Source organism: Corvus brachyrhynchos, unplaced genomic scaffold, assembly GCF_000691975.1.
Source record: "Corvus brachyrhynchos isolate BGI_N302 unplaced genomic scaffold, ASM69197v1 scaffold427, whole genome shotgun sequence".
NCBI classification, from domain to species: Eukaryota; Metazoa; Chordata; class Aves; order Passeriformes; family Corvidae; genus Corvus; species Corvus brachyrhynchos.
In genome coordinates, this window is record NW_008239046.1 from 286,782 (window position 1) to 297,129 (window position 10,348).

The 10,348-nt window shown below is 39.2% G+C and overlaps 1 protein-coding gene across 4 annotated transcripts in view; it reads right to left on the minus strand.

Annotated features, from left to right (window-relative positions):
* Nucleotides 1–28: 28 nt before the first annotated feature.
* ITCH (itchy E3 ubiquitin protein ligase) overlaps nt 29–10,348 on the minus strand; it is a 56,258-nt gene continuing 45,938 nt past the window's right edge. For 3 of the 4 annotated variants that reach the window (XM_017739038.1, XM_017739037.1, XM_008637478.2), the window contains exons 16-24: nt 9,806–9,894; nt 8,996–9,155; nt 8,578–8,711; nt 6,309–6,449; nt 4,489–4,609; nt 3,444–3,548; nt 3,119–3,215; nt 2,685–2,757; nt 29–2,023 (exon numbers count right to left, since the gene is read on the minus strand). In XM_017739038.1, the coding sequence (XP_017594527.1) occupies nt 1,924–2,023; nt 2,685–2,757; nt 3,119–3,215; nt 3,444–3,548; nt 4,489–4,609; nt 6,309–6,449; nt 8,578–8,711; nt 8,996–9,155; nt 9,806–9,894 (1,020 nt within the window). In that variant the 3' untranslated portion in view covers nt 29–1,923. The remainder of the gene's footprint in view (nt 2,024–2,684; nt 2,758–3,118; nt 3,216–3,443; nt 3,549–4,488; nt 4,610–6,308; nt 6,450–8,577; nt 8,712–8,995; nt 9,156–9,805; nt 9,895–10,348) is intronic. The other variant, XM_017739036.1, reaches the window with a different exon arrangement.

Genomic DNA, 10,348 nt, shown 5'->3' on the forward strand with positions numbered 1-10,348 from the left:
TAGCTTAATCTTGCATTATCTTGCTTAATTTAATCTCTCTTGTAAATATGTTAGATAACTACATTTCAATGTAAGAATTAATATAAACAGAAAATATATATAAGGCTTTTTTCTGTTTTCCTCATGAGCTGTATACTGTGATAGATCCAAATGTCGTGGAAGTTGGCAATTCTCCTCCCAGTCACACCTGAAGGTGAATTCTCACCATCAATGAAACTTTAAACAAGGGGCATTTCTGTATCATCAGCACCTCTCCCCGGGCCTTCCTTCGATTAAGCCTGACAAGTCCCACCCTCCTGCCTTCCCCAAAGCTTTTATCACTGAGACCTGACACACTTGTGAACTCAGTTAAAACCTGTAGTGTCTTGGTTCTTCTCAGGCCTCAATCAGATTTTCCCTCTTGTGGTTTAGATGGATGAGACAGCAGGAAAGAAATACTCTTTTCCAGACTGAACGTTCAGTTTTACACTTTCCCACTGTCCTGTTTCAGCTCTGTCATGTCAAAGAGTCTTAAATGCAGCTCCTGCCCCAGTGCTCTGAGCTGCAGGTTTGCTTTAATGTGTGCTACATGTTATTTCAAGTGTCACGTCTCTCACTGTAGCTACAGCTCATTTCACTGGTGTCTGCCTTCCTCCCTTCAGGGGAAGGGAAAGGGCTGACCAGACCCAAAAAGTGCATTCAGTCTAAAGGAGCAGTAAAATGCAAAATGTTCTTGTAAACCAGAAAAGAATTAACAGATTCTAAAAGGAAATAAAAGATGTTAATCCAACAGGAACTCGCTACAAAAGTTACAGGCTGTAAGTAGCTTAGGGTGAATTAGCTTAGAAACCTCCCCAAAACTTTAGTTTCAAACTTTATAGAACTATTTACTGATGCTCCGGCTTTCCGAAAACCTGAAATCCATGTCTGAACTTTCTAATCCTCTTGGCCTCAGCCAGTCTCACACATCAGTTCAGCCGCAGAAATGATGAGCAGGATCATTTTCTGAATCCAGTTGTTTTGTGTCTCTTCCTGAGCCCAACGAACTCTTCGGAGCAGACTGACTGCAACATGTAGGAAAAACACTGAGGGTAATGTCCATTAATGCTGCTGACAAACATCAGCCTGCAAACAGGAACCTCAATGGAATCAGTGCAATCCCAGCTGGGCTTGTCTTTTGCAAAACAAGTGAAGTACCACAGTGTTAATATCGATTTCAAAGTTAAAATGTGTTACACAGCAAAAGCTCAGAATCCTTAAGAGGGCACAGAGCAGTGTTCCAACAACTTTGGGCAGGTGCCTGTTTTGCTGACAGGAGCAGGATTGGGATAAACCAAAGCGAAGCTATGCCCTGGATTTGTGCCACAGTTTGACATCCCCTTAACAGCAGCTTGAGTCCAGCTGGCACATGAGCAGACTCCAGGCAGGGAAAAACAGTCTGGCCACACTTGAGTTAGAAAAAGGAGCTTAAGGAATGGAGCTGCTCACGGCACAGAGGTGGATCCAAGCTGGCTCTGACACTGCTGTGAAGAGGCTCAGGATGCTGCTGCAGCATTGCAGCTACCAATGAACTTCCCAGTGCATCAGTAGCAAAAATGCTACTAAAAAGGAAAGACAAAACTATTGTTAAAAATCTGTCAGTCATTAAGGACACATTCTAATTAATGAATGGTAAAACAAAGCAGAGCCCAAAGCTGTATTAAACCTCTACTTCGGTCATTAGTCACTCGTAGCCGTATCTGATTCCGCATTTGATTTCTGAAAGTGCTCAGCAGAATTCCAGAGTTAATGTGGATAACCTCAGGATAACATCCATTTATTTACACATTAGTACTGTTAAATAAATCCAAGTCATTTCTACTTTACAATGAAGTGTGCAACAAGCAGAAGAAGTGAAGAACATACATCGTGTTGAGTTCACATTCTTCAAGGTGCAAATTTCAGCTACTCTTGCCCAAATCCTTCTGTTTCTTCAATTGCAAATAACAGCTTTTCCTTCAACTGCTCATAATTCTTATATGGTGGAAGGTCTAAGCGATTGAAACTGAAAAATAAAAAAAGTTAAGTACTGGTGAAGAATTCAAAAGTAACAAAAAATCCATTATGAATAGGGGTGATGGGAATTTTTGCTGTGGAGATGGATACAGGTATTTATACCCTGAGAAACGTTGACTACTGATATAAATGTATGTATTTCTGAGGGCAGAGGTTAGGATTCAAGTGCTCATACAATGATAGTTTTGGCTAACTTTTCCTTGGAGGAAAACCAACCTCTAGCTGGTTAATTAGAGTCATCACTCAGATTGGAAATTTTCAATTTGTGTGGTTTTACCTACCACTATCACCCGAAGAAATGAGTAAAGTGACCTTTTCTCTGGGAAGTGTGTGACTGTGGCTATTTCACTAAGGTGTGCAGTCGTAACAACGGATAGTCCCAACCTTGCTAGACAGTACTGTTAATTACTTTAATTGTTCTGTAACATAATACACAAATCCATGGAATGCACAATGAAACCTACTCCAAGCCACATGAGCTTTTCAGAAGTTCAGCTATTATTCAACGAAATAGTTCATTGGTGTAATTTGTGTTTGCTTTCACAGAGTCTCAACTATTTCAGCATATTACCCATTTACTAAAATGTCAAAGCAGACTGTGCTCAGCAAAACCAGAGCAATAGCAATATTCTGGTTTGTTATGTACTCACCAGGTATGACTTCTGGGTAACCAGTTTTCCTTTCCAACTTTTTCGATACAAAATTTTTGGGGTCCATTGCTCCCTGTAACAAATTCCAATAGACAAGGCATAGGTCCAGCTACCTTTGTATCACTATAGCACACACCTGAAGCATGCAAGGCTTAAAGAAAGCAGGATTACCATTATTTGCACAGAGAAGGGACATTTGTCTCACTGTACAGCTCTGCCTGGATCAAAGTACGCACGTGGAGAAATGCACCATGAAGCAATTTTAAAGCGCAATAAATAGGTGTAAACATTCCTTCCCTTTTTCCATCATAGCTCAAGTATATGCAGGGCTTACCAAACAGCATTCAGTGTAAGAGTCATTAAAAATGCCATAAATATATAATTTGGTTCTTTTAAAAAGTATCTCCTGCATTAGAAGGGTTATTAATACATACCCATGAGGTCAGCAAATCCTCCCACTGGCAATCTGCATGTTCCAGTCACAAACTGCAAGAGTCTCATTCTCTTCTCATTATCTATTTCTTTCACAAACTGAAAACAGTAATTGAAATAAACATTTAGGGATAGAGTCAATCTTCAGATTTTCACATGATCACCAACCACAGATGAACAGTAACGTGGCTGTTAGGAACATCTGGATTAGCAGTAACAGTTTCTATCTGCACTCTGCAGGTGTGCTCAGTGCTCTGACTACTGTTCACAGCTGTAGCTGTGCTCTGCAACTTCTGCTGGTCTGAGAATAAAGCAAAGTCTGCAAACCTGCCAGAACCACATGATCTGCCTGCTGGTCCTGGTGTAGTGCCTGTAAATGGTGTGTCTCTGCCAGTCATTCAGGTCAATTTCTTGCATTCCACAGAGAAGCACCTTTGGGGCAGAAAAAGGGAAGTAAGCAGAGGAGTACAAATTTCCACTTTCCTTCTGTGACTTCCCACACAGCAAAAGAGAACAACTGGACCCTCACTTAGCAGCACCTGCAATAACTGTGCACTTGGTTTTAATTTTAAACTTCATCCAGAACTTCTATAAACAAAGACTGGTGATGGCTCATGAAGTGTATTTGGAGAGGCCACAAATTAGAGAGCATCTCTGTTGTGAAAAATGGAGTAATTGCTTGCAATTTTAGGAATAAATTCTTCCCTCTGAGGGTGGGGAAGCTTGAGTACAGGTTGCCTAGAGAAGCTGTGGCTGCCCCATGCCTGGAAGTGTCCAAGGCCAGCTTAAAGGGGGGTTGGAGCAACCTGGGATAGCGGAAGGTGTCCCTGCACATGGAAGGGGGCTGGAACAAGATTATTTAAGATCCCAACCCAAACCATTCTGGGATTCTATGTAGACATTCGAACCAGAACAGTTTATCTTTGCCATACAATTCTTCACTAGGGATGGGATGTTTTGTTTTGATGGTTCTACTTTTCAAACCAAACAGATGCTTCAGAAGTTGTAATTTTGAGAGATCAAACTGAGAACTTGGCCCAATCTATATGCACCATCCACTGCATATCTGGTTTTATCTCCCATTCTGTCAAGTTACTCATTCTTTGAACACAGGCGAATCAAAGAATCACAAAAACAAAGTAAGAAATTTCTCCTGACAGAATCTTGGCCTCTAGAAACATCTAAGTTGGCTGCAAAGAGGAAAGTTAAGGAAAACACATTAATCTAATACTATTCCATGAAGTTTCCCACATATTCCCTATAAAACAGAGTTGTCAGCCTAAGTGAGTTCTGCTCTTCAGATGTACTGACTGGAGTTTAAGTATTTTATGTGTAATGGCCTGGATCCAGCAACAGCCAAGCAATCCTTTACCTCCAGTTCCTTTGCATCAAAATACTGCAAATACTGTTGTGGCAGAATTTCATTGAAGCCTTCAAAGAAAGCCTGTGTCTGCTCCTCAACACCTCGGGACAGTCTCCATTCTGCTACTAGCCTGGAAAAGAAGACACACCAAGACATTTTAAAGGGCTTATGCTAACCCAAGTCCACATCTTTGCCTATTTTGAGATGAACTGTAAGCCAATTTAAAAAAACATGGAAAGTCTGGAAAGTTCTGGGGATAGAGCTCTATATAATTTTATCAGCAGCCTTTACTCTGTGCAAATGATTTCATTTTTTCTCTAAATTAAACCCTAAGTGTTCAACCATTCTGCTACAGAAGTGTTTTGGACTCAAAGAGGAGGCAGCATCTCTTCACTGATTACATTAATGAGAGCACAGCAGTCCCAAGGTATTTGAAGATTTTGTCTGATATTCTCCCCAGAAATCTCAGTTGTTATCCATGACAAGGTAAAAAACAAGTCAAGCTGTACTGGTGAAGAGCAGCAGGACTGCCAGCTTACCAAGCAGTGACTATGTCCATTTGGAAAGTTCCATATTTGTTTCTGTTAATCATGAAACTTTGCTCTGTGGCAGAAACTCCACTCTCCATTAATAAAAGGGTGAAAAGCAGGCAGGAGACCCGGAGAACCTGAACCCAGGGAGAAGCAGATATTATGCTGAATTCAAGCCTAACCTGTCAGGAGCACTGGAGTCTAAAGGAGAGGTGGCTATTTCTCATTTCAGTCCTAGAAACTTTGGGGACTTAAAGCAGGACTTGGAGTAAGACAAAAGAATCTGAATGAAACTGGAATCCGAGCTCTCCCTGGGTTCCTAGGAACTAAAGAAGAATGATTTCCTGCAGATCCTCCCTCCTGCCAAATGCCAGTATGTTTCTTGTGCAAACACCACCTTTTTTGTGAATTGCTGAAACGTCTGCAGATTTCTCATGCGATGAAAATAGAGCCCACTCCCGACTCCCTCCCCCTGCCCACGGAAAAAACCTTCACAGAACACATCCTAACAAAGAGGAAAATGATTCAGTTTAGTTTGTGCCTGCAATGTGTGATGACATTTTTTTGTTTTTGCAAGCACATCCTCCAAGCTTTTATGTTGACATTCACACCTTAAATCAGAGCTGCTGTACTGCTGTACACTGAGGAAGGAGGGGCTATTTCAGGACAAAGCAGGTCACTGTTCATATTTTTATTCCTTAATCGCTCTTAGGCTCCTTCACTCTTAATCTACTGCTTTAAAACATTTTGGTGCTGCAAATATGGTCCTTACTTTATGACAATACAACGTATGACATCATTCATACCACTGTTACAACTACAAGACCAGTTCAGATAAAACTAATAGCAATTCTAAGTATCTTTGAAAAATAAGAATCTTCACAAAAGCATCCAAAAATGTTCTCCAAAAAAATCCAACAAAAACCAACCCCTCAAAACTCCAAATGAACCAGAAATGGCTGGCTAGAACATCAGCAGGCTATGAAACAATATAATAATAAACACATGTAACATTTCATGAAATACCTGACATTCACAATTCTTGTCATGGTGTTCTGCTAAACTGAGATAACATTAGAAAAAAGTGGACTTTCTTCTAACCATGATCTTTAGGAAAAGTGCATTTTAGAAACTTATTTCTATCAATATTCCTCTTTCAAATATGAGATCCAAACACTTGCCACTTGTTGCCAGCATCAGCAATTATTCAGCAATGCTTTAGATGACACAGTCTTTTGTTGCTAGAACTCAAGAAAGAAAATGACCAAGTATTTTAAGGTCTTCACTTATTCTTCTCACCTGATGTAGTCTTCTTTATTTTCTTCTGTGACCAGAATGTTGCTACCATTTGGCTTCAAATCATGGCTTTTGATTTCACCTAGTATTTCTTTATCAACAGAAAAAAACATTTCCAAGCCACATTCTTCAATATCATTCTCTCTGGAAGGAAAAAATACTTTTAAATAACTGTGTTGAGAACTTGCACACAGTAGAGGACATGAATATAAAGAACCTTAAGGCAGAAGGTTTGGAGCTAAATGGTCAAGATAAGGAAATGCTCCTTACACAATTATTACAGCCTTGCAAGAAGTCCTGGAGTTTATATGTTGATTTATGCTTTTGCAAAGTGAAGAACTGCCTGAATATACAGAGGTTTTCATGACCATTTTCCTCCACAATAAAGTGCAAAATCAAGGCATTTATCCTGGCCCAGAACACAGAAATGCCACTCTTGGAAACATGGCTGTGGTTTATCAAGCCCCATGATGCAACTGCACTTCTGAACTTCATCTTTCTGAAATACATGGTATTGCATGAAACCTTGGGTGAGGAGGGAAGGCTTCAGATGAAGGGCTGATTTTATTTCATCATCCACCCCTTTTAAAAAGAAAGCTACATGCTCCAGCTCAGTTTGAGCACAGAGGTTTGGCAGATGACCTCTAAAAGTCCCCTTCCAAGCTCAGCCAACCTGTGACATCTTCAAAATTGTGGGAATGAGACGAAGAGCTCCCTGATACAAGTGCCAAGGAATGCTTCCTGCAAAGTTGTAAGATTTGGTTTTTCTGCAAGGAACAAATTTATGTCTGTCCTGACAGACATGGCTCTTCTCCCCTGGAAATGTGCAGTCCTTTCCTCAGGGGTACCTCCAGCAGCACTACAGACAAGCAGGCTCAGCTACCCTGAAGTTTGGGTCTGGACTGGGAGGACTCTGCAGCCCTTGGAGGTCCAAAGGCTTTTGTCCAATTCTCACATCCTTAAGTATTTTTTCAAAGGGGCAAAGCCTTTCCTGGACTACAGCCTAGAAGATTTCTATCACTGCAGAAATTGCTTTGAATTAAAATGAAGGCACATTAGCAGCACATCCATGGGGTGCAGAACATTCTACTCTGAAAACCAAATAAAATTCCTATCTCAATTCTTAAGCATCTCATATGCTGCTTTCTCTGCTCCTCATATTTATAAATATTTAGCAATATTTAAGATAAACCTTCCAAGAATCACCACTACAGGAGATGAAAATCCTGGCTTTTATATTTAGTTTTGCATTTCAAAAACCAATCTATTCTTACACCTTCTATGGAGCTTTCAAAACACGTTTAAAACTAGTCTGTCTTAGTGTGATTCTTAAGTAAAACGTTTTGTCTCTAGTCACAAGAAAGACTAATTTTTCTGTGAAATTGTTTTTACTATAACTGAAGAAAAAAAATTTACTCAATTTGTCTTTCTTTCTTTTTCTTCTAATGTATTTCTTACCTCCTGGCATCCTCCTATGGCAAAATCAGTATAGAATTACAATCAAAGGGGTTTTAAAGATGACTTCTTAAAATATCTGTAATACATAATTCCAAAATAACTGTGGTTTAGAAATTCCACATCCTTTTTACTTGCTCATGTCTGGTGGGGAATTTGCAAAGGAGTGGAAGAGGAGGACTCCACAAGAGCATGGACACAGAGGTGCCCGACCACAGAGATGTGGAAGGCTGCAGGTAGGAATGATCTGGAATCATTAAGCTTGGAGCAAAAATACCAGGACAGCTAGAATTTCTTTAAAGCATTAAATCTTCAATACTAACCTTGAAGTCAAATTGCAAGTGTGACTAACAGAAGAATTATGTGGTAGTAAATAATAAACTACATTTGTTAACTTTGTGTTATTGTAGCACTACACATTTTGTTTTCTAACTAAACCAGGTACTAGAGAAACATTAAATGGATTTTTGCTGATTTCTTTTAATCAGTTATCTGAGAAGTCTCAGTCAAATTTACTCAAGCCATTTTATTTGTAACCATGTTCAAGACAGCCACGTCTGTATGTCTAACTAGAATTAATAAAGCCAACAAAAACATGAACACAAGATACTGCATGAAATATTCAGTGAACTAGAAAAGCTCTGCATTAACAAATCATTCTTTGTGTATCTTAAGTCACAGTAAAAATTCCATACTGCTCTGCAATGTTAGATTATACTTTTCAGTGGGGTTGTTAGATTTACACCTACTTCCTGGCAGAAGTGGAAACCAAAACCATTGTATTGCTATTTCAAGAACAAAATGAAGTCAAACTCACTTTACCCAGATGAGAGAGTTGTAAAACTCTGGGTCAACAGATTCTAAATCCTTGAGTCCTACTGCCTTGTTTAGGATACGTTTATAGAATGGCAGAGAGAAACCAGTGTCAATGAACTTCCCATGGAACAAAGCCTGAGGAGCACAAAAACAGAGAAAATAATGCAGATGATGATTCAGGACTTAAGATGACAATATTCTGTTCTCTGTGCCCATGAAATCTGACAGCCAAAGAATTCAACCAACCTGAATATCATGACTACCAATATGCTGAATTAGTTAATTCCAACAGGAGTTACAGCCAAACACCTGATAGTTTCAACTCAAAAGTGGATTTTTAATTATCCATCTGATGGCACAATATTTATTTATTTATAGGAAAATTACAGGGCAGGCCCTCTTCCTGCTTTAGGACTTACCATGGCAATGAACCTCCCGATGAATCTGAAGTATTTCAGGTGGTCGGGGTTGATGTAAGAGGCTGGGTTTATCTGTAAGCAGTAGTTATCTTTCCCTGCATATTCAAACAGGCAATACATGGGGTTCAAGACTTCGTGTGACAATAGAAAGAACCACTCCCTGAAATCACACAAACAATAAAAACACATTTCAAAATAAATCACAGCAGAAATGACTGCAGCTAACTCATGTTGACTCAGGCCCTTGTTGGCACAGTCTGCCTCCTTCCCCAGAGAGCAGCTGGCCCACACTGACACCAGAGGGAAACTAGAGCAAATTACAAATTAAAATGCAAAGCTGCAATGATACACAACTGTCAGTGGTTTGGATAAAACCCACTCTTATCTAAATGAGCACATTACAAGTCTACCACTGATCTAAACATCCGGGGTTGGGGAATGCCAATTAACATATGCACTTCTCAGTCACATTCCAGTCAAGATTTTGGATTTAAATGTAGATTTCTGTTCATTTTTTCAATAAACTCTACTTTGAGATTAACGGTTGGGTCAAAAGCTCACTTTAGATGAGTAAACTGCATCTCTTTAATCGTGGAGATGATTAAAGTCATTTCTAATGCAAACTGAAAATCACTTTATACAGTTTTAAGAGAAGCAAACATCTCGCAGAACTGCCTTCCTCAGATGTTCCAAGATAAGGAATAAACTTCACTCCTATTGTGAAAGCACTGCAGTTTAAGTATCTGCTTTGGGGAAGCCTTCACATCACTTACAGAACAAGTTATTATCTGCCATTTCAATGTAGTTTACCTTGCCACACCTCCATAATCTAAACCTTCTTCACCAGGGAAAATAACCCATAAACGTCTCCGGAGATCCTGAGGGCTGAAGCTCATTATCTTAGTGAAAGAAAAACAATCAATTCTTTTTAAGAAAACAGCTATAAGCACTGGCTAGAATTATTACTATTTTCTAACAAGAACTAGAGCTTTTAATAATTTGGAAAAATTTTAACCAGGGTCTACAGAGCTTAACATTTTAACCTTAGGTCTACAGAGATTAACAAGAATTTCACTACTAATAATGCAAATAGAATTAATAATTTTTGTTTTTAAAAAAATTAATTACTCATTTCAAGACAGCCAGACTAAGATCAACTTAATATATTTTCGTACATAGCCCACACTAGAGTACAACACACTGTGAGGAAAAATGCACTAACAAACATCAGCACAACTTGAAAACATGCTGAGAATGGGGTGCTGCTCTGCCCCGGCACGCTCCTCAAAATTAACTCACATTTTAAATCACCCTGAGGAAAAACTTAAAAAAAACTAACTTTAAAAAAAAAAA